Source organism: Antechinus flavipes, chromosome 5 (assembly GCF_016432865.1).
Source record: "Antechinus flavipes isolate AdamAnt ecotype Samford, QLD, Australia chromosome 5, AdamAnt_v2, whole genome shotgun sequence".
Lineage (NCBI taxonomy): Eukaryota > Metazoa > Chordata > Mammalia > Dasyuromorphia > Dasyuridae > Antechinus > Antechinus flavipes.
The window spans coordinates 235,447,208-235,468,833 of NC_067402.1; the positions used below are offsets into that span (position 1 = coordinate 235,447,208).

General features: G+C 33.6%; 1 protein-coding gene across 3 annotated transcripts in view; it reads right to left on the bottom strand.

Moving 5' to 3' along the window:
- Positions 1–21,626, bottom strand: part of AMN1 (antagonist of mitotic exit network 1 homolog) — a 66,976-nt gene that overhangs the window by 8,541 nt on the left and 36,809 nt on the right. For 2 of the 3 annotated variants that reach the window (XM_051962803.1, XM_051962801.1), the window contains exons 6-7: positions 14,750–14,861; positions 3,927–5,978 (exon numbers count right to left, since the gene is read on the bottom strand). In XM_051962803.1, coding sequence (XP_051818763.1) covers positions 5,905–5,978; positions 14,750–14,861 — 186 coding nt within the window. In that variant the 3' untranslated portion in view covers positions 3,927–5,904. Of the gene's footprint in view, positions 1–3,926; positions 5,979–14,749; positions 14,862–21,626 lie in introns of those variants that run through there. The other variant, XM_051962802.1, reaches the window with a different exon arrangement.

The following is a 21,626-nucleotide window of genomic DNA, read 5'->3' on the forward strand; positions in this document are numbered from 1 at the left end:
CATAGGATAGTTTATCTCTCAGACTTGTGGAGGAGAAAGAAATTTGTGACCAAAGATGAACTAGAGACCATTACTGATCACAAAATAGAAAATTTTGATTATATCAAATTAAAAAGCCTTTGTACAAACAAAACTAATGCAAACAAGATTAGAAAGGAAGCAACAAAAAAAATCTTCACAGTTAAAGGTTCTGATAAAGGCCTCATTTCCAAAATATATAGAGAACTGATTCTAATTTATAAGAAATCAAGCCATTCTCCAATTGATATATGGTCAAAGGATATGAACAGACAATTTTCAGATGATGAAATTGAAACTATTACCACTCATATAAAAGAGTGTTCCAAATCATTATTGATCAGAGAAATGCAAATTAAGACAACTCTGAGATACCACTACACACCTGTCAGATTGGCTAAGATGAAGGAAAAAATAATGATGAATGTTGGAGGGGATGCGAGAAAACTGGGACACTGATACATTGTTGGTGGAGTTGTGAACGAATCCAACCATTCTGGAGAGCAATCTGGAATTATGCCCAAAAAGTTATCAAATTGTGCATACCCTTTGATCCAGCAGTGTTTCTATTTGGCTTATATCCCAAAGAAATAGTAAAGAAGGGAAAGGGACCTGTATGTGCCAAAATGTTTGTGGCAGCCCTGTGTGTAGTGGCTAGAAACTGGAAATTGAATGGATGCCCATCAATTGGAGAATGGCTGGGTAAATTGTGGTATATGAATGTTATGGAATATTATTGTCCGGTAAGAAATGACCAGCAGGATGAATACAGAGAGGGTTGGAGAGACTTACATGAACTGATACTAAGTGAAATGAGCAGAACCAGGAGATCATTATACACTTCAACAACGATATTGTATGAGGATGTATTCTGATGGAAGTGGACTTCTTTGACAAAGAGACCTAACTCAGTTTCAATTGATAAATGATGGACAGAAACAGCTACACCCAAAGAAAGAACACTGGGAAATGAATGTGAACTATCTGCATCTTTGTTTTTCTTCCCGGGTTATTTTTACCTTCTGAATCCAATTCTCCCTGTGCAACAAGAAAACTGTTCGGTTCTGCAAACATATATTGTATCTAGGATATACTGCAACATATCTAACATATATAGGACTACTTGCCATCTAGGGGAGGGGGTAGAGGGAGGGAGGGGAAAAATCGGAACAGAAATGAGTGCAAGGGATAATGTTGTCAATATAAAGTAATCATTAAATAAAAATTAAAAAAAAAATTACCCTGGCATGGATTCTGTCAATACAAAGTTATTATTAAATAAAAATTAATTAATTAATTGAAAAAAGACTAATAACTAGTAATCTCTGGGTAAGAGGTTACAAGCCCCAATTGATGGGCATCTTCTCAATTTCCAATTCCTTGCCACACAGAAAGATCTGCTACAAATGTTTTTGCACATATGGGTCCTTTCCCTTTTTTTGTATAGGTGGGATTTCTTAATCCCTCTTAGTATATTTCCTCTGTTCATTATTTCCAGGTTTTGGGTTTTTTTTGCATATAACTTGTTTGTACAAGTTTGTGTTTTCATATTGTCTCCCTCATTAGACTGTATTAGTTCCTTGAAAGCGGAGCTTATTTTGTTTTGTTGTCTTTTTCTATGTTATCAGTAATTAGCACAGTGCTAGCACATAGTAAGGAATTAAACAATATTTACTGACTTTTTATTTTTACTTAAACTCAGTTCAAATGCCACCTTCAACAAGGATCCCGAAATAGCACTCGACCTAAAGTCAATGAGTCGAGAGTTCAAACAAGCCAGAGATACTAATTGTGTTTTTTTGTTTTGCCTTTCGATCTTCACACAGCACCTGGCACATAGTAGGCACTCAATAGTGTTTGCTTATGGATCATGATAAAATCTGAAACAAAAGAGTTCATGCAATCATATTAACATATTACAATGTTCCTGATGAGAAAGGAATATTGGAGGTGAATCATTTGAGTTGGCATCTTTGAAAAATATGGTTAAGTTTTGATGTTTCTGGTAGTAGGAAAAGCAGCACTGCTGAGTAAGGGTCAATAATTCTTCATAGCGCTTTCCCTACCCACAAAAAACCTGATTTTATTAACTATAAGGTACTTTTTATCTTCCAGACTATGAAGGGAATTATTTTTATATATATTGATATATGTGTAATGAATATACTAGTGATTTAGATTTTTTGGAGTTACCATTTTCTCAGCCGATTCTGTCTTGGGAATTGGAATCTCATAATGTAACTTAAAATTATCAATCAATTCTTGACAATACTCTTAGAACCACTACATTCTAATGCCTCTGTATATTAAGTGAAATGAATCAAAGATTGTAGTATCTGTTCCTGTCACAGAAAGAGCTCTGATCCTGTGCCCCAGTAAGTAACAACCCTCAAGATTTGAAACAATCATTTAAGAATTGTTTCCACAGCACTTGAGAACACCTGTGTTGTCTTGTACTTGCGGGCTTGGTAGGAAATTACTCGGGTCCTGGAAATGACTGTGTTGTAATCCACCTTCATCTTCCCTTCCCACTTGTGATATATATATATGTATAAACTGTGCCTTTATTCGAGAAGAAGCAGCTCTCTTCAGGAGAACTTCAACTTTTGAAGATTGGTTCTCTACTCTGAAAGTAATTAAACCACTAACTTGTTTCCCTGTTTCTGGGACTTTGTGTGACTCCCACTATTCCTAAGTTAGAGTCCTGTCCAGATTGCATTTAAAATTCTATTAACAATACTAACTATATAATTCTCTCAATTAAATACAATTTTTTTCATGTTAAATATATGTATATATATTTATACAGTATGCTGCTGCACAAGAAAAATTGGATTTAGAAAGAAGGTAAAAATAACCTGAAAAGGAAAACAAAAATGTAAGCAGACACTAACAGAAATGTTATTTGTATTCTGTAACAGAATAAGTTGTGGTCCACACTCATTTCCCATAGTTCCTTCACTGGGTATAACTGGTTCTCTTCATTGCTGAACAACTGGAACTGATTTGGATCATCTCACTGTTGAAGAGGGCCATGTTCATCAGAACTGATCATCATATAGTAATGTTGTTGAAGTGTATAATGATCTCCTGGTTCTGCTCATTTCACTTAGCATCAGTTCATGTAAATCTCTCCAGGCCTTTCTGAAATCATCCTGCTGGTCATTTCTTACAGAACAATAATATTCCATAACATTCATATACCACAATTCTGCCATTCTCCAGTTGACGGGCATCTACTCAATTTCCAGTTTCTAGACACTACAAAGAGGGCTGCCACAAATATTTTTGCATATATAGGTCCCTTTCCCTTCGTTAAGATCTCTTTGGGATATAAGCCCAGTAGTAACACTGCTGGATCAAACGATATGCACTTTTTGAGCATAGTTCCAAATTGCTCTCCAGAATGGTTGGATTCTTCATAATTCCACCAACAGTGTATCAATGACCCAGTTTTCCCACATTCCCTCCAACATTCGTCATTATCTTTTCCTGTCATTTTAGCCAATCTTGAGAGGTATGTAGGGGTATCTCAGAGTTGTCTTAATTTGCATTTCTCTGATTAATGATGACTTGGAGCATCTTTTCATATGGCTAGAAATAGTTTCAATTTCTTCACCTGAAAATTGTTCATATCCTTTGACCATTTATCAATTGGAGAATGGTTTGATTTCTTGTAATTTAGAGTCAATTCTCCATATACAAAATATTTTTTGAATCAATAAAAATGATCATTAACTTTCCTGGAAAATAAGAAACAAAACAGTAGAACTCAGACAAGTTTATGAAAAATATTGCAAAATAAAACCCAAGTATCTTGTGTGTTCCTTTTTAAAAATACAGTATCTTATAAATTATTTTAATTGCTTGGAAGTGATTATGCAAATTATCTAAAATAAAATGTAGACTTTGCTGTATATTTGGCATTTAATTTTATTGTTTTAACTTTCAGAACAATATCAAGCTCAAGAAAAAACCCAACCCTAACCATTTTAAACATTTGTACAAAGACATTATTTTTGTAATAACAATGTCAACTAATATGATTTGTAAAGTAACCAGTGGTGACTATATAAAATAAAAATAATGCTGAATACAAATTTCTTCAATCAAAACATTTATAACAACTTTGTACCATATATTGCAATTCTCTCTACTCACCCTTCCCTTCACCCCCAATCTTTTATATTTTATGCTTAAATGAAACAGGAAAGAGCTTGACATAGTACAGAAGTTTTATGTTTAAAGAAGAGAATTCCATAAAGTTTCCTCCTTAAGGAAAAATGCTTATCTAAACATGTACAAATAAAAAGAGTCCCACTTTCAGGTCATTGGGATAAATTAGTAGTTCATAATGCCCTTTCAATCCCTGAATAACTGAAAAAAAGATTTGTGATGACATTTGATCTATTTACTTCAATTTAAAGAAATATAAGGTTAACATTTTATTTGGAAACTATATATTGTCAGTATATAACCACATGGCTCCTTTTTCTCTGGAAAGTAAAAGTTCCTTTCTGAATGTGAAGAAGTAAAAAATAAATTTTGAAGTAACAGGAAATCACCCTTCAAACTTTTTAAATTTTAGTTCTGTAGTTAAAATATAGTAAATTCGGTTCACCTTCCTCTCAGTAGCTTAGTTTAGTGACTTCACTTCTCATCTATATTTATGGAGGTAAAAAAAAGGTCATCATGAATCATAATTTTAGAAACTTAAATTGTGGCATTGATGATACTGAAAAACAAATCAACCCTAAAGTTCAAATTTCCTCCTAACTCATGGTGGCTTTTTCCTTCCTAGTTGATTGTTTTTGGTAAATTATATTTAGGAATCAAAATAGCAGTTCATCTATTGAGTAGTGCTCAAATTCCTAAAGGATTAAGTAGGTCATGGAAAGTCAATCACCACTGTTCCTGCATTTCCTCAGACATTAGTTTTGATGAAGGCTTACCTTCCTGTACTCTGGTAGTTGCTTCAAATGTTACAAATAGCAGCATCAATTTTTTCCTAAAATATTCTTACAAAGCTTACAAAGCTCTACCTTAATTCTTTCCAAATAAGGGTCTAAAATATCTAAAATATCTAGACAAAACAAACAACAGGGTATTTTCTGCTTTCTACTAAACATGAAGCAGACCAGAAATCTTTGTGGCATTACTTCATTCAGTCTTTCTGAATCTAATCATAATGATTTTCTTTCAAGTATCCCCAATTTTTTTTTTTAACATCTTCATCAGTTCTAAGAAAATAAACTGCAAATATTTGAGGAAGAAAGCCAAGAAAAACTGAATAAATCAAATCATAGGATGGTGATAGAACCAAATTGCTGAATGATAGGTTAAATTTCCTATTACTAAAATGTTTGTTTTCTGTTTGGCTAAAGGACCAATTCAGAGTTTGTGATCAGATTTGCTATTTGGCAGATGGGCCCTTAACCATTAAAAAAGTGGGAATAAGAAGAGATTTAATTAAATTACTTTATTTTCCTAATGGTCATTCATCAATTATTTAGGAATGAAAGAGAAGCAGCAGGAAAAATTGATCATTTTTAACCTGTACATATTTCACATGGGGTTTTACTGTGTAAAGAAATATAAAAACCCAAAGAATGAGAAAGGTCATAGTCACAACAGTAATACCTTTTAAAAAGTAGTGACTCCTTAAAGAAAAATAAATGGCAACAGTATTGTTTGCATTTTGGAAAAGTTTAGTTTTACTATCAAAGCAAAATTTTAGCATGTCCACAGATATAACTAGTCATTTTGCGACCGATAGTTTAAAAACCCCAATAAATCAATATGGCATGCTTGGAATAAAAATGGAAAGTCAATCTCCAAAGTCATTTCCAGAAAAAAGTGGCAAAATCATTGTAATTTTAATAAGCATCAATAAACAGTCCATGTTACTTGTTTGATTTTGTTCGGGCCCACTAACCGCTCCAGGACTTCTCTGGAATGATCTATAAAAGAAAATCACAATGAATAACCCATAGTAAATGAAGATACATGAAGATGATATAGAGTCTATTTCATGGCAGATTTGTTATTCTTTGGCATGGCTATTTTTATATAGCCTTTTTAAATAAAACAGTCACAAACCCAAAACTGCTGAACATTAAACAGTAATGACATTTTTCCTACTTTTAGTTTATTCATAAGAATAAATTTGTTATGGGCCAGAACTTGAAACAAGGTGCTAACTCACTGGAATTGATAGAAACAATGCTTATATATTTAACTTCACACCTTTAAGAGTTCACACATTAGTATTTGAGATTCACAAGTCAGGAACCCACAATCCCACTCTCTCAGAGGAGGAGTCAACCTTTGAGTTCACACCTTTAAGAGATCATATATAAGAAGTCTTGGAGCCTCAGCTAGGAGTCAGTGGAAGAGATTGAGAAGCCAGAGACTGTAGTCGGGCAGAACTGGGGATTCGGAAGAAGAGAGACTGAAGCTGGAAGAGGCAAAGGACTAGCAACAAGAGCTCTCGGAACCAAGGAGAGAGATAGGCCTCTAAGAAAGAGGCCATTTTGAAGGAGACAATAAAGGATATGAACTTTTAACAGCTGGCTGCATTTGAGGTGATTATTACTTGGAACTGAAACTAAGGCTGCCTCCAGAAGCCGCACAAGAAATCTACTCCCAGAGAACATTATATCTGAGAAAAGAGAACTCTACATAAACTGAAGCAGAATTCTGCAGAATTTAACTTAAAGTGTCCTACAGAAGTAAAATGAGAAACAAGTCTAAGCTCTAATTAGGGCACTGTAATAAAAGCATTGTCTTTTTGGTCCATGTAATATAACTCTATTTCAGAGCCACAAAATATATGTCTGATCCTGGCCAGTTTTCTCATAAATATTGTAGGGTATAAGTGGAATTAAATGAGAAAAAATGAAACTTGGAAAAATTCAGAACTATCATATAGTCAGCAGTTCTTGTGAAACAGCAAAATATTGCAACTAACTTAGTTAAATGAAAAATACAAGTCTCCTTTTCAAATGCAGAACAATGAAGTGTTACCAGAAACTGTACAAGTTTACATGACAGGTTAAATTTAATTTCTACTGAAATATTTTGCATGAAGAGGAAAAAAGTATACTCTTATACGTTATAGTCCATTGATTATATTATCCTTGTCTGAACTGATCATCTGTATTTTTTGGTTATTGACAATTTTATATCAAGTTGAAATTTAAGTAAATAATTTACTCTCACCTCATTTCTCTTAAGAATCCAAATCAGAAAACAATGAAAAATTACCACTGAAATTTATCAGGCCTAAATTATCTTTATATCTTTACTGTATTAAAGAAATATATAATACCCAACTTCCACTAAAGTCCTACTTTGAGGCTTCACCATAGTGTGGAAGTGACTCTAGGTTTAGAAAACTATGTTAGTGGTGTGTATATTCTGGCAGGTTCATCAAACTAGAATGGTATAGATTATGGTCTGTATCTGTCAAAGACTTTCTTAGCTAAAACAGAAAGGTATAACACCAGTTTAGTTCTGGAGTGATTAACTTTCTGCTTACTAACAATCCAAAAATCATCTAAGGCTTAAGAGTTGGAAGGTGGGATAGGGGAGGGGCACTGTGTGAATCTTATTTTTATCAGAATTGACTCAAAGAGGGAATAACATACATACTCAGTTGAGTATAGAATTCTATCTAACCATAGAGGAAAGTTGGAAAGGACAGAAATGAGAGCAGGCAGGCAGATCTGATAAAAGGGAGGGATGATATTAAAGTCAGGAAAAAAAAACACTTTTGAGAATGGACAGGGTGAAAAAGAAAGTAGGATAAATGGGGGAAATAGGATGGAGGGGAATACAGAGTAATCATAACTGAAATTAGACTAGACCCAAAAATACATAAGGGTTAAATGAGTTTTTTCGATAGGAACATGAGATCTCTGTTCAAAGCAGGAAGGAAAGATACTCTCACCCAGAAACCTTCCATTTTATCAGTTTCTAGAATTTCAAGCTGCTCAGAGACATGATGGGACTGACAGCATGTCTGCTATTTCTAAGGTTTTCTTCTCGATCTTGCTGGAATGTCCTCTATCAATCTATCATCTCTCCTCTTCCTACCTCCCGCCCTTCTCTCTCTCTCTCTTTCTCTCTCTCTCTCTCTCTCTTTCTCTTTCTCTCCTTTCTTCCTATTAGGAATCATGTCTCCTTCCAAATGCAGCAAGTAACATATGGAACCAGGTTATATCCAGTTATGGATGCTGACTTCAATGTCTTAATAATCTCTATAGTTGAAGTTCTCATTTGTTTTGTGAATATTACATTGTCTTCATTTGATGCATAGCTAAGTGGCACAGTAGATAGAATTCCCGAACTCAAGAAGACTCATCTTCCTGTGTTCAAATCTGGCCTCACACAATTAATAATCTGGACAAATCACTTCACTACATTTGCTTCAGGTTTCTCATCTGTAAAATGAGCTAGAGAATGAAATGGCAAACCATTCCAATATATTTGCAAGAAAATTCCAAATAGAGTTAGGTATATTTCTATAAATTCTGAAACCAACTTTTTCACTTGAAAAGTCAGATCCTTTAATGATGATGATGATGATGATGATAGTTAAGGTTTCCAAAGCACTTCACTCACAAATATTATCTCATTTTTTCCTTACATAAGCCCTGAGAAATAGATACTATTATCATTCCTATTTTATAGATTAGGAAACTGAGGTGGATAGAAGTTAAGTGACTTGTCCAGGGTCACAGATCTAGTAACAATTTAAAGCTGGTTTCAAACTTAAGTCTTCCTAACTCCAGGTCTAGTACTTTATCACTATGACATTTATAAACATTAATTTTAAAAAAAACCCCAAAACCTGATTAGATAAGATTTTCTTTCAAGTTACTTTAAACTTTAAAGTGATATCATATAATTACTTATTACAGATCAGGAAGACTAAGTTAAAGTAAACATTGTGATCTTATTTCTTATTATTATCTTTATTACAACCAAACTTTTCAGATTACCAGCCTATACATATCACTTCTGATTTTTCACTATCCATTCTCTATAAATCTCTCTAATCTTGTTTCTACATCAGTTACTATACTACAAGAGTACACACAAAAAAGTTATATAACTCAAAAGTTATCAATAACTTTCTAATTAGCAATAGTGATATTACCAGCAAACATCCTATATTATTACACAGTGTTTTAGACACTGGGGGTACAAAATTCCAATTTTCATTCACTCTGTACTGAAAATGCTTTTTCCAAGTATTAATTACCGGGTTCTGGGCATATTCAATCAAGCACAACCAATGCCATTTTCAATTTTTTTTTTAAAATTAGGCATAACCTTTTGTTTTTCTTCCCAGGTTATTTTTACCTTCTGAATCCAATTCTCCCTGTGCAACAACAGAATTGTTCGGTTCTGCACACATATATTGTATCTAGAATATACTATAACATATTTAACATGTATAAGACTGCTTGCCACCTAGGGGAAGAGATGGAGGGAAGGAAGGGAAAAGTCAGAACAGAAGTGAGTGCAAGGAATAATGTTGTGAAAAATTACCCAAGCATATGTTTTGTCAATAAAAAATTATAATAAAAAATAAATAAATTCAGTAAGAAATGACCAACAGGATGATTTCAGAAAGGCCTGGAGAGACTTACACGAACTGATGTTGAGTGAAATGAGCAGGACCAGGAGATCATTATATACTTCAACAACAATACTATATGATGATCAATTCTGATGGACCTGGCCATCTTCAGCAATAAGATGAACCAAATCAGCTACACCCAGGGAAAGAACTCTGGGAGATGACCAAGAACCATTACATCGAATTCCCCATCCCTATATTTTTGCCTGCCTGCATTTTTGATTTCCTTCACAGGCTAACTGTACAATATTTCAGAGTCTGATGCTTTTTGTACAGCAAAATAATGGTTTGTACATGTATACTTATTTTGTATTTAATTTATACTCTAATATATTTAACATGTATTGGTCATTCTGCCATTTAGGGGAGGGGGTGGGGGGAAGAAGGGGAAAAATTGGAACAAAAGATTTGGCAATTGTCACTGCTGTAAAATTACCCATGCATATAACTTGTAAATAAAGAGCTATTTTAAAAAATGAAAAATTAAAAAAAAAAAAGCTTTACTTTTACTTTACTTTATGAGGTAATAAAAGGTATAAAACAACAAAAAAATTAGGCATGACCAAGAAATTAGCAGACTGACAATCTTTTACAAGAAACAAAAACTGAAGTTTAGCCAAAATATAGTCAAACTGTCCTGAAATACATTCTTAAATAGTAGATTTTACAGACTATGATATGCATTTTATTATACAATACAACTCACCAAAATTATTGATTTATTATCTCTGGTTAGCCAGAGATAATGGCTTTTTCCCCTTAGGTTTCTCAAAAGTACTATTTAGAAGGTTAATGACTGCTTGTTGAAAAATTAATATTACATTTATACAAAAGGTTATCTTATGAATTGCCTTGTTCTGAATGTTTAAAGAATATATCACCTTAAGACCAGACCTAATAAAACTGCAGTTAATTTCTATAGTTGTTTTTGTTTTATTTTAACTGTAGACATTTAAGATGACTCAAAGTTTTTCTTGACCTTCTGTGTGGATCACTTCTGCACAAATATATTGTATCTAGAATATACTATAACATATTTAACATCTTCCACTTCTATATAGCCACAGAAGTATCTTCTCTTTGCTGATTTTCAGTCTCATATCTGCAACTACCTATTAGACATCCCAAATTTGATGTTCTGTAGGCATCCTAAAATCAATCCAAAACTGAAACTTATCTTTACTCCCAAACCTTTCCTACTTTCAAACTATTCCCTATTACTATCTAATGGCCCTGCTACCTTTCCACTGACTCAGACTCCAACTGTCATGACTGAAATCTATGGAGACACTAAGTAAAGAGTTTCTGAGGTACATTGATCACAAACTGGGGAACATGATATTGATTAACACAGACAATAATGCTTTCTGATTGGGGTATTACAAGAGCTTCCACTATCATCATCATGATGGAACTTTGTCTTGTAAAAGTATCCTTGAGAAAAAGTATGAGTAGAGAATTCAAACAGGTTAGCAATACTCAAGTTGTGGATATTATTAATAATTGACAGTAGAGCAACTATGATTTTGAAATAGACTGTTGATTCTGCCTTTTTAATTGATTTTATCCTGTAACTGCCTAAGTCATGATTCTTTGTCTCTGAACTTAGTTCAGAATCCAGCTGGTTTTCAATGAGTTCAATTTAGAAATCTAGTTCTCTTGTCAATCTCTGTTCTTTTCTTATGTCAAGCATGTCTGGTTTGTTAACCAAAGAAGTTTGTTCTACTATTTCTAATCTTGCAGGGGGCTTAAACCAATGAACATTCTTAGTCACAGGAGGGAAGGAAAGGATTGTTGGTAGCCTCTCATTCCCAATTTCCAACTCATTATATTGTCCCCCATGCCTCAACACTGTAACCAATTTTACTGGTTTTTACAATTCATGATGTTGAGTCCTTTTAACTAATCATAACTTGTTCCCCACCTACAAAATCCTGTTTTTTATTTTGTACTTTCCAAATTTATATAAGAGAGATGTTTCCCTCATCAGGGTCTTAGATTTGCTAAGGAAGCTGAGATCTTATTTATTGGTCAATTCATACTTTATTAATAAATGATCATACTTGGAACTTTGTCTTAGTTATCTTAATTTTAACTGTTAACTATTTAAAATCTATAGCAAGACTATAACAACTAAGTTTGTTAGCTAAGCTCTGTAAGACCAAAAATTGTCAGCTAACCAGATAGGTTCATTGGAGCCAACATCTTGTCATCCTAGGATCTTATTCATACTTCTTTAGCTTACTAGCATTTATAAAAGCAAAATATGAGTGATTAAAAGTAAAGAATGGATTTCATATTAAGTAGGTGTCATCCTGGATTCTTCACTCTTTCATCACCCCTATATCAAATCTATTGTCAAGGTCATTTTACCCTTGTAATAATACCCTTATAATGCTCCTTTTCTTCTCTTGATATGCAAAGATACAATCACATCAAACACCTTAACTCAAAAAACTCTAGTTGCTTCCTATCATCTTCAGAATTAAATATAAAATCCCAACCTAGCAACCCTCTTCCATACCTTCCCAGTTTTACAAATTTTTAAAACCATATATATACTTAACAATCTAGTGACATTGGCCTTCTTGCTATTCTATGAATAAGACATTTCATCTCCCAACTCTGGGCATTCTTACTGGCTATATTTCATGCATGGGATGCTTCCTTCATCTTCATCTCCTGGATTTCCTGGCTTCAAATTCCAGTTAAAATCCAACCTTCATACAAAGTCTCTTCCAATCCTCCCTTAATTCTAGTGTCTTTTCTCTGTTAATTAATTCCTATTTATTTTGTATATACCTTTGATGGGGAGAACCCTGAAGCTGTCCTCTGACTTTGGGGGGAATGCTTAAGAAACTCTCCTTGAAACTCTTCTCTGGGAGAAACCCGGCCCAGGGAATCAAGATAAAGTGGTTTCATTCTGTTATCTTGGTGTGGGACTAGAGTCCAGGATCATTCCCTATTTAAACTTAAGTAATCTCATTTAGCTGGAGATCTAGATTTCTATTAACCCCTATTGAGCTGAAAATTGTCTCATGTAGGCCTGGAGACAGTGATAGCATTGAGGGAATCTTATTCCACTAAAACTTCAGTTTCAAGAGTTCCTTATAAAAATGGCAATTTTAAACTCATTTCTTTGCAGAAGGTCTAAAGCAGCTTGCTCTGCTTCTAGGATCCTGCCTGCTAAGAAGGCATTCTTCTTCAGTGTCAGCCTTCATTTCCCTAATAGGACTTTGCAAAGGTCCTAAAAGCAAGACATGCCAGGCCAAGGGACCTCTCCTTGACAATACCTGCCTGCAGGACCCTGCCTGCTGAAAAGAGACCTCCTCTTCTCAGTGTTAACATACCCCTGTTTATCTCTCTGACAGGATTTCTCTACAGCCCTTGTTTATCTTTCTGCCAGGACTTCTTTGCTAGACCTTTACTTTTCTGTCAGGACTTTGCCACTGAGGAAGTTAGCCTCCTAGCAAAAGCTGACTTTTCAGTGCCAATAAACTTTTTTTTGTCAGTCTAACTTTTTGGGTTCATAAATTCTTTTACAAAGGACCTATGCCGACCAGAAAGGGTTTCCACAACTCTCTGCCCTGCGCCAAACATCATCATGTTGATTGTATATAGTTGTTTGCAAATTGTCTCCCCTACTAGATTATGAGTTTCTTGAAAACAGGGACTGTCTTTTGCTTTTCTTTGCAATCCCAGCATTTAGCATTGTGCTTAACACTTAGCAGGTACTTAACAAATATTTAATGACTGGCACTTATTTGTTTCAAATAATCCAAAGCTAACCATTATGGCTTTGACATTGATGATGTCTAGATTTGGGGGTTCTCGAAATGAAGAGATCTAGATTAGGATTCCCAGTCAGGGAACCAAAATGATGAGATTAGGGTTCCTGGTGGTCAGGGAATTAAATGATGAGGTTAGTGGCAGGTTCGGGGTTCAGAGAACCAAATGAAGAGGTTTGGCTCCCCTATATCCCCTTAGGATTCGGCTCAGGCTAAGAAGTTGTGGGAACCCCTTTTTGATAGCGCAGAGGTCCTTCAAAAAGGAATTTACGAACCCAAAAAGCTAGACTGATAAAAAGAAGTTTATTATTAGCATTGGGAAGTCAGCCTTTGCTATGCATGAATAGAAAGACTAAATTCTTTAGTGGCAAGGTCCTGGCAGAGGGATATTTAGTTTCTAGTGGAAGAGTCCCAGAGAGAGAGAGAATTTCTAGTAGAGAAATCCCAACAGAGAGGTATAAAGTCTTGTTAAGGAAATAAGTAAGAAAGATAAAGAGAGGGTAATGCTGAAAGAGAATATCATTTCAGTGGGCAGAAGTCTGAGGCTATGCCAGAGAAAAAGAGTTTCCTTGGCATAACATATTAGGTCCTCTGCAAGGACTGAGCTTAAAATTGCCATTTTATAAGGAAATCTGAGAAGTTTCAACCAAATGAGATTCCCTCAGTGTTGTCACTGCCCCCAGGCCTAGATGAGACCACTTACTGGGGAGTAGTTTTGAGCCAACAATAGGAGTCAATATAAATCTAGATCTCCAACTAAATGAGATTACTCCAACTAGTCCTATCAAGATAAACCACTTTATCTTAGTTCCTTGGGGTGGGTCTCACAGTGGCAGGGTTCAAGGAGAATTTCTCCTTAAAGGAGTTTCTTAAGTGCTGTATCTCATGGCTCATTTCCAAAGTCAGAGAGAGAGAAAAAAAAAAAGAGTTTCGGGGCTCCCCTCGTCAACATGACACTGATAGTGTAATAGTGAGATCAAAACAAACAAAATAAAGTTAACCTAGAGACTCTATAGAACAGATGTGAAATAACTGTAGTTAGCAGTTAAATATGGTAACTGTCCATGACTAATCTCCAAGATCATGTAAGACAGATGAAGTATATCAGAAAGTGACTTACAAAAGTTTTCAAACACCATGTATTCCAATTTATTTATTTTATAGGACACAAATATTGGGTTTCAATCCTAATGTTACATGTAAACTTGATAAATATTTATTACAAAACTTGAAAAATGAAAATAAATAATTCCTGAAGGCCAACAAAGAAGCATTCATGCAATAGCAAACTAACCTGTTATTAAAGGGCATTCATGAAAGAGTAAAATATGTATCTGAGGGCAGCAAGTAAGAATAGCTTCAACGGCACCATCAGTCAGATTTACACAATGCCCCATGTGAATCTCCTATAAGGAACAAAAATATTAAGGACAATGACAAAATTAGAAAAATGAAGTATAATCCAATGTAGTAATTTGTGGGAAAAGATAACTCTTCAATAAAAACTAAGGTATATTAGCATTTTTTATTTTACCTATGTTTTTTATTTAATAAAAATTAAGACTAAATAAATGTAAATATAGCAATAGGTAATTCTTCCTCTATGTGTACATACAGGATTTATAGACTTAATTCCAATGAAATATTCAGTCAGCAATAATGTTTACTGACTTCATTAAAAAATATTTTTACAATCATACAAACTGATTATCTAATTATATGTTCTTTCATGACCAGTAATTCATAAATAAATAGATACTGGGTACTAAGAAGATAATATACTCGTGTGTGTAGTAAATAATCTTTTTACACATAAAAAAAAAACCTAAAACATAATCATTAACATATATTCAGTTGTTAATAACCAGATGTGCTACAAAGGGAATATTTGCACATCTTCAGTACCATACAAATTAACCTACTAAAGGATTATTTTATTGAACTAGGAAAAAAAATCATGAAATTCAATCTAAAGAACAAAAAGAATCTCAATGGAAAAATGAAAAAAGTGAAGAAGAAGGAAACCTCAATTTTGAACCGAATTTGGTTTTCAGTTGTTTCAGTCATGTTTGACTCTTCATGACACCATTTGAGATTCTCTTGGCAAAGAAATGAAGTGGTTTGCCATTTTCTCCTTCAATTCATTTTACAAATGAGGAAACTGAGGCAAACAGAGTGAAATGACTTGCCTAAGATTACAAAGCTGGTAAATGTCAGAGGCTGGATTTGAACTAAGCATTTCCTGATTCCTGATTTGATATGTTAGTCAACAATCCCTCAAACTCTATTACAAGGCAGAAATCATCAAAACAATTAAACATCCATTAAAGATAGAGATTAATTTGTGCAACAGATGAAATACACAACATTTATAAACAAATGAATTCAATATTATAGTTTTCAATAAACTGAAAGACTATAGCTAGTGAAGTAAGGACTGAGAAAAAAAATTCTGAGAAAACCTGGAAAAAATCTGGCAGAAATTAAAAATAAATCAGCATCTCATACCATACATACAGATACATAAATGGATACATAGATACATATAAAAAGTGGCATACATAAATTAAGAGGATAAGGCAAGAAATTACTTTTCATATTTATGGGTAAAGAAAGAGTTTATAATCAAAAATAGAGACCAACATAGAAGACAAAATGGACAATTTTTCTTGCATAAAATTTAAAAGCTTTCATATAAATAAAATGAACAGTTAAAATTACATTACATATTCATGCTATATCAGTAAAACAATCAAAAATTATTTTATAGAGCTAGAAAAATTAATAAAATTCATCTGAAAGAACAAAAGTCAAAGATATCAAAGGAATCAATGAAAAGCAACTGCGAAAGAATATGGTCTAGCCATACCAGATCTGAAATTCTATTATAAAGTGGTGATTATCAAAACTAGTACTAAGAAACAGAGTGATGGATCAATGAAAAAGATTAGGTACACAATATTCAGTAGTACCATAATAATTTAGTGTTTAATAAACCCAAATATCTAAGCTTTAAGAATTAAAAACTCATTATTTTATAAAAATTGCATGGAAAACTGGATAAGGAAATTAGGTAAACATCAAATATTTTATATGTCAGATCTATAGATCTGGATAGATTAGGAAAGAATTTAGTACCAAAGAAAATACAGAGTGTGTAACAAAATGTAAAATAGATAATTTTGATTGTATAAAATTTAAAAGTTTTTGCACAAAACAAAAATTTTGTAACCAAAATTAAGAAGAAAACAGAAACTATCTGGGGGAGGGAATTTGCAACAAGTAGCTCTGATACAGCCCTCATTTTTCAAATATATAGGTGGGTGGCTCAGAATGGTGAGTGTTCACCATTTAATAAAAAGTTTATTGTACATTTTTGTGAGAAGCAGGTATCCCTCCTGTAGAACGAAAAGGAGGAGGCACCTTTTGGGACAGGTTTTACACTTTAAATATTCCCTAATACAAACACCCCTCCCACCACTGATCATCATCCTTGTTGGCTGAGGGTCTTACATTCTAAATGAGGGAACTACCCAAGAAATTGAACTTGGCCAATAAGTACATAGTTGCCTATATTTGATTGAAGTAAGGAGAAAATGATGTCATGGGAAGATAGCAGGAAGGGGACTTAGGTATGCCCTTGAGTCAGTGTTCAAGGACTTCCAAGCCTACTCCAACTCTGAAGTAGATGAAGCCTTACTCGATTTTCACAACTGTCTTGAGAGATCACACCTCATCTCATTCATAGGGAACTAAGTCAAATTTTTAAAAGTACAATTCATTCTGAAATTGATAAATGGTCAAAGAATATGAACAGGTAGTTCAAAAATAAATCAAAGTTACCTATCGTTATATTTAAAAAAGTCAATCACTTTTGATTAGAGAAATGTTCATTAAAATCACTGATATATCACCTCTCACCAATAGATTGGCTAATATGACAAAAAAGGAAAATGACAAATATTAGAGGTAATGTGGGAAAACTGGGACATTAATGCACTGTTGGTGGAGTTGTAAACTGACCCAACCATTCTGGAAAGCAATTTAGAACTATTACTCAGAGGATTATAAAACTCTGCATACCTTTAATTCAGTAAAATTACTTTTTAAGTCTATATCCTAAAGACAAAAAAAAAGGGGGGGGGGGAGGGAGAAAAGGATCTATTTGTACAAAAATATTTAAAGCAGCTCTTTTTTATGCTTGTTAAGAATTGCAAATGAAAGGGATAACCATCAATTGGGGAATGGCTAATTATTGTGCTGTAAGAAAACAAAATAATAATTTTTTTTAAAAAAGATTTTTGTTCAAATACAATACTCAGCAAGAAGCCTTTTCTAATTCTCCAACCAAATGACTACTCGGCATATAACTACTTTGTATATACTGTCAAATGAATATTTATATATATATTCTTTATATTTATGCTACATATATTTTTATGTGCACTTACTGTCTTTCATACTAGAGGATAAGCTCCTTATCAGTAGGGATTACTTCATTCTTTTTATTTGTATCCTCAGTGCCTAACACAGTACATGGAACATAGAAAGCACTTAAGAAGTATTGGTTTATTGTTGAATAGGAACAGTATGCATTGAAATTTACATAATTACCATCATTTTTTTTGTATATCATTCTAAAGGAATGAAACAACGAATGAAAAAGAATTTGTTAAGCACTTGTGGTAATTCAAATAGAAAATCAATTCCTACACACAAGAAACTCTTATTCTAATCCAGTGGGAAGTCAGTATATACATATAAAAGATTTCAGCTGTAAGTCAGATGGAAAGATTCAATTGTTCTTCATACTTCCCCCTCCGTATTTATTTTTTGAAATGTTTTTAAATTTTTAGCTCCACATTTTCTCCATCCTTCATATTCTTCCTCCCCCCCACCCCACTAAGAAGGCAAGCAGTATGATATTAATTACACATGTGAAATCATGCAAAACATGTTTCCATATTGGTAATATTTCCACCCCCAAAGCAAAAATAAATAAAGTGAGAAAATTCTACTTCAGTTTGCACTCAGAGTTCACCACTTCTCTATATGGACATGAACAGCATTTTTTTTCATCATGAGTCCTTTGGAATTGTCTTGGATCATTGTGTTGATCAGAGTTGCCAAGTCTATCATAATTGCTCATCATTGTAACATTGCTGTTGTTTTGCACAACTTCCTGGCTCTTCTCACTTCACTGTGCATCAGTTCACATAAGTCTTGCATATTTTTTCTGAAACTGCTCCCCTCATCATTTCTTATAGCACAATAGTATTCCATCACAGCAGCTGTGGCACAGCACATAGAGTACAGGACCTGGAATTAGGAAGCTGTGAGTTCAATCCAGTCTCAGACACTTATAAACTGTGTTACCTGGGAAAGTCACTTCACTCTGTTTGGTTCCTCATTTGAAAATGAGCTGGAAAAGGAAATGGCAAACAACTCCAGTATCTTTTCCAAGAAAATCCCAAATGGGGTTACAAAAAGTCAGACATGACTGAAATAACTGAATAGCATCTCCATCATCATCATATTAAAATGCTAGACATTCTCTAATTGTTGCGCATTCCCTCAATTTCCACGTATTTGCCACAAAACTCAAGTGTTCTTAACATGTGATAGCAAAAAAGATGATAATGCATCTTCTTAAATATCATTTCCACTGGGGGAGGGGGAACCCTCTATTTCTGATATTAAGTCATTTGCAAAAGACTTCAGTGGCAAGAACTTTTTTTTTCCCCTAGAATCATAAAATCACAGAATCAGAGAATTGGAAATGACATTGATACATTTAGTTTAATCTAATGAATATGGGTACTTCTCAAAAATTTGTCCTTTGTTTTTTGTTTTTATTTATCTCTCCCTATACTTTCTCCTTTTTCAAACATTTGCAAAACTTCAAATGCCACCTCCACAATGAATTCAAGTCCAGAACTCTTCAGACTCATGTCTCCCACTAACTATAAGACTTCTAATCTGAATGTCTGTTTTATTGACACCTCAAACTTGACATATCCAAAACTAAGCTTATACTTTTCTCTAAACTATTGGTCCTCACTATACACTTGTCAGATTGGCTAGAATGACAGGGAAAGATAATGCAGAATGTTTGAAGGGATGTGGGAAAACTGGGACACTGATACATTGTTGATGGAATTGTGAATATATACAGCCATTCTGGAGAATGATTTGGAACTATGCTCAAAAAGTTATCAAACTGTGCATACCCTTTGATCCAACTAGTAACAGTAGTGTTACTACTGGGCTTATATCCCTTCCCTCCCCCCCAAAAAAATAATAAACCTACTGGTCCTTTTGACTTCATAATAGTTATAATTATAATTCAGCATATCTATTTTCAAAACCTCCAAAATGTCCTTCTTAAATTCCCTCTCTTTCTTTCCCTCTATATCACTGACTTGAATAAAGCACCAGTGCATGCTTATCAAATTAACAAATGTCATAGAAATAGAAGGGAACATATTGGATGACAAAGAGAGTATTCAAAAAGATCTTGATAGAGCACTGGATCAAATCTGATGGAATTCAGATGAGAATATCAGTTCTTGCAATTAGTTACCCCTGAGAAAGTTTCATAAATACAATATGAGAAAAACTGATCAGCTAGCAGTTTTTCTGAAAAAATATCTGGGTTCTAGTGGACTAAAAAAGTCACTATGCTTTAGAATTGTGGTGGGGCAGCCAAAAGAGCCAAAGCAATCTTGAACTGCACTGAGAGCCACAGACTATTCCAGAAATTAAGAGGAAGCAGTCTTCACTACCATAATCTCATCAGATTGTCTTCAGATATCATCTGTGTAATTCCAAAATGATTACAGGTAATACTGGACACCATAGTTTCAGAATGAAAGTATGTCTAAAAAAAGGCAACCAAATACTGAAGAGTCTTGAGCTTAAGTCATATAAAGTAAGCTTGAAGGAATTAGGAATGGTTAGTCTGGAAAAGGTTCTGGAATACATAACACATGTCTTCAAATACTTGAAGGGCCATCATGTGATGGATGGATTTTGTTCTGTTTGGTAACATGTTTTTTCAAAAGCCTTTTCTATTTCATGACTTCAGGATAAATCTAATTTCTGCCAAAGCCCTTTCCAGTTTCTCCAGTAGTTCTTGTCAAATCAGTAATTCCTCCTCAAGGAGTTGGTATTCTTGGATTTATATAAAACACTGAATTGTTTCTGATTTAATCTTAACAGTAGCTGGATGGATCAGTAGATAGCAAGTGGGACCTGGAATCAAGAAAATAAATTCAAATCTGGCTTCAAACATTTTCTTGCAAGGTGATCCTGAGCAAGCTACTTAACCTGTCTGCTTTAATTTCCTCATCTATAAAATAAGGATAATATAATTTACCCTGCAAGTTTATTGTATAAAATAACATTTCCAAAGCACTTACAAACATTAAAGCACTATATAAATGCTAGCTATTTATTATGATGATATCAGTTCTTTATTTGTTCAAGGAGTATTTTATCATTTTATCTATATAAGTCATGAGTGAACTTTGATAGAAGAGATTTTATGCATTTTATAATTTTTTTGAATGAGACTTTCAATTACTTCCTTGTGGATTTTGCTATTGCTACATAGAAATGCTGCTGGCTACTAGAGGTTTATTTTGCATTCTGCTGTTTTTCTGAAGCTATTGTCAAAATTAATTTCTTGTATGCTTCTCTAGGATTTTCTTAATAAACTCATATCATAGTCATAGTGACTTTTGTAAACCAAGTTAGAAACAACTATTTCAAAATCATAGTAATTTGCTTCTTCTCGATTATGTTTTATACCTTTAAAATACTGTTATCATTGGCATATCTAGGTCTTTCAAAATTGTTTGTATGTGTGCATACATATATATATTTAATATATGTTATTATATAGTTCTGCATTCTGCATCAGTTTATATAAGTCTTCCTAGATTTCTCTGAAATATTCCCTTTATCTTCATTATTTCTTATAGCACAGTAGCATTACAGCACATCTATATACCATAATTTAGTCGATAACTCCTCAAATGATGGGCACTACTTCTGTTTCTAATACTTTACTACTGAAAAAGGAGCTATTCCCTACTGAATTAAAATTGTATATATCTTGTGCAATACTAATTGTGGCTCCTTGATTCTTAAATTTTTTTTTCTGGCTA